The sequence below is a fragment of the Bufo gargarizans genome, chromosome 2 (genome assembly GCF_014858855.1).
Source record: "Bufo gargarizans isolate SCDJY-AF-19 chromosome 2, ASM1485885v1, whole genome shotgun sequence".
NCBI lineage: Eukaryota > Metazoa > Chordata > Amphibia > Anura > Bufonidae > Bufo > Bufo gargarizans.
This window is the reverse complement of record NC_058081.1, coordinates 657,217,153-657,220,048: the sequence shown is the minus strand read 5'-3', so window position 1 is coordinate 657,220,048 and position 2,896 is coordinate 657,217,153. Positions and strand designations below refer to the sequence as shown.

General features: G+C 38.5%; 1 protein-coding gene across 1 annotated transcript; it reads right to left on the bottom strand.

The window, feature by feature from the left end:
• Positions 1–705: 705 nt before the first annotated feature.
• LOC122926270 (apolipoprotein A-I-like) lies at positions 706–2,102 on the bottom strand. Its single transcript, XM_044277644.1, has 3 exons — positions 2,060–2,102; positions 1,572–1,725; positions 706–1,291 (listed from the first exon to the last, which is right to left on the bottom strand). Exons 1-3 carry the CDS (start codon positions 2,100–2,102, stop codon positions 706–708), a joined length of 783 nt encoding a protein of 260 aa, XP_044133579.1.
• Positions 2,103–2,896: the final 794 nt, after the last annotated feature.

Here is a 2,896-nt window from a genome sequence, read left to right as displayed (position 1 = left end):
TAAGTTGACAGATGAGGACTGGAAGACCAGTGCGGCGAGAAACTTAAAAAGCCACAAAACTATGGAGCACGTGTGCTGTGTACCATATTTTGCGGCTTTTTTATGCCACAGTAATGGTGTAAAGAGCTTTGCAAATGTCCCTCAGAATATTCACCATGTATCTGCTATAATCAATATATATTGAGTTATCATTAATCTTTTATGATGTTACTGAGTGTCGTGACAATGTCATAAAACTGGAACTAAGAGCCAATAAGTGATACTAGCCAACTACATGGGTCCTTTCGAAGCTCAGTGAATATCTAGTCTGATGATGGCCACCCTCAAAATAAAAAAAAAAGAACAAGAGCATATTTTTTGGGCATTAACAAAGCAAACTTCAAATGAAGCAGCATTTTTCTTGTGTTCCATTTATGTGCTACATGACATATCACAAAACACAAACAAAATCATGTTCTACCAATGCATTTTATTTTGGGACCGATGTGAAAGGTGACGGGGACATGGTCTTGGGGAGGAAGCAATCAGTATGTATCATGTAGATAATGCATTAAAGTTGACAATTTTTTAGATTAATATCTAACACTGTAAAGTTAGCTCCTTGTTAATGTATCCTCCTCTAATGAACACTTAGGAAGTTGTCAAGCATTCATGAAATTGTACTTGGAGCGCCATGTCATCACACAGTCATTACATGGAAACATTTTAATATCTTTGGGCAAGTCTGGCCCTCAAAGTTTCCCAAACTTTGGTGATTTTGGCTTTGGCTTCCTCTGCATGGGGCAACAGACGTTCTTTGAGATTCTCAGCCAGAGGTTCGAGCTTCTCCTTCAGGGCTTCAATATGTTGGGAGATCTGAGCCTTATATTCCTCTGTCCTGGGACCAGCATTGGTTTTGATGTCTTCCAGTTTCTGTACGATCTTCTGCTTAAGCTCATCAGTGTATGGAGCCAAATTGACCCGAAGGGAGTCAACCTCACCACGCAGCTTCTCTCTGAAATCTTCAGCCACTGGTTGCAGTTTCTTGTAGAAGGCTTCTAGGTTGTTTTTGGTTTGTCTCTTCAGTTCTTCTCCCAAAGGTGCCACTCTCTCATTGAAAGCTTTTACTTGCCCAGCCCAATTGTTCTGGAAGTTCTCAACGATGGGTTTGATCTTTTCTCTGAGAAGAGGGATGTCCTTTGACAGTTCTGCAGCGACCTGCTCTCTGACTTTTTCCACATATGGATGCAGCTGTTTCTTCAGGGCCAGTGCATTAGTACTGAGGGTGTCAAACTTCTCTGTGATCTTCAAACTGAAGGAACAAAAAAGATATATAATGAGTTTGATTAGATAAGGTTAAAAAATAAACCAAATTAATGGTAACCACATGATAAAAGAACCATGTGTAATCGCCAAGATGTGTGTCACCTATGAATGTTGAGTTTGACAAACTACAGACAACATGGGTGTGATGTTCATAGACACATTGTTAAAAGGTTACATCCCCAGTGCCTATAAGACCCATGTAAAACATTAGCGCCTTCAGGTGGTGTCCTCCAATTAAATGAAAATGTCCCCAGGGAGCTACTTACTCAAGCTGTTTTGCAACATCTGAAGACTCTGCCTGCGACACAGCTTCTCTACCGATATCTCGCACTTTAGATAGGTAATTTTCAATCACTTCCCGATAATGCTGTAAAGGGCTTTGGGGTTCATCATGTTGCCATGGGAAACGAGCCTGTGCTCCTGATAAAATAAAATACAGTTGTGTCAATTAGTGAAGCCGACATGAGTATTCATGGATAGAAAAATAAAGTAATAACCCTAAAAATTAAACAGCACCACACCTATCTGTGAGCTTCAGCTGATACTGCAGCTCAGCTTCACCAAAGTGACTGGGGAGGAGCTCTCATAGTGCAAAAAAAATTCTGCGGACAGGTGTGGTGCTGTTTTTGGAACAACACAGGCATATTTTAGAATTTTTTTACAACCTCTTAACAAAAATGACAGTCAATAATAAATGTCATTGATATCACAGACTGAACTTAGAAATAAAGGAACTTTCGTTACAGCCACTTACCTGTAAGGAACAGGACAGCTAGGGCTACCACAAAACCTCTCATAGCTGCAGTTTCTCCTCACCAACCTATGACATAAAAACATATTTGTCAGGAACATTATTCACATTCCAGGTCATGGCTTTCGTATTGTCTTCACTTAGATGTGAGTTAGTTATCAGGTAGCACATATAGAACATTTACAGAATAACTAAACAGCTTTTTAGTCATTTTACTACTACGTTTCCAAGAACAAAGGGCTGAAAATGCCCAAAATATATGTGTTGGGATATGAGTTGTGGCTACTTAAGTGATCGTAACAAGACATAAATAATTATCTACTAATTCTGTACTAGATCTATAGTTTCCATATAATGAATTCCAGAGAAGATGTGAGACCCTAGGATTAAATCTAATCTCTATAGGTTCTGGAGACATTCTTTCCAAGATGTGGATTAACTAAAATCTATGATATAGCCACAAATCTTAATCTTTATAAAATATCTAATACTAAAAGTAGCAATAAGAGTATATAAAGACGCAAATTATATGATACCAAGAATAGTAATGAATAACACAGTATACTCCCCAAAGCTAGATACAATAAAATATGTATGACGTAGAATATAGTCACAAAATCCATGTTAAGGTGAATTTCATGTATGTGTTTGCAGTTCCCTCATTCAATATAGTCCAGGTGAATTATAATAATGCCCGCGCTATATGTACAAGTCAGAGAGTAATAGTGATGCACAAATGATGCCTCCATAGTTAGATGGAAAACTCAGCTTTGGACTCATGTCCAAATAGGTTTGTGTGAGCTCTTACCTTTTCTTCACTGGTCAGTTGCTCATGGTATG

Excerpts from the sequence above, each read along its gene's own strand:
- LOC122926270 (XM_044277644.1), bottom strand. The coding sequence starts at position 2,102 with ATGAGAGGTTTTGTGGTAGCCCTAGCTGTCCTGTTCCTTACAG. Across the intron at positions 1,726-2,059 it reads AGCTGTCCTGTTCCTTACAG|GAGCACAGGCTCGTTTCCCA; the intron begins GTAAGTGGCTGT and ends TTATTTTATCAG. Across the intron at positions 1,292-1,571 it reads GATGTTGCAAAACAGCTTGA|TTTGAAGATCACAGAGAAGT; the intron begins GTAAGTAGCTCC and ends TTGTTCCTTCAG.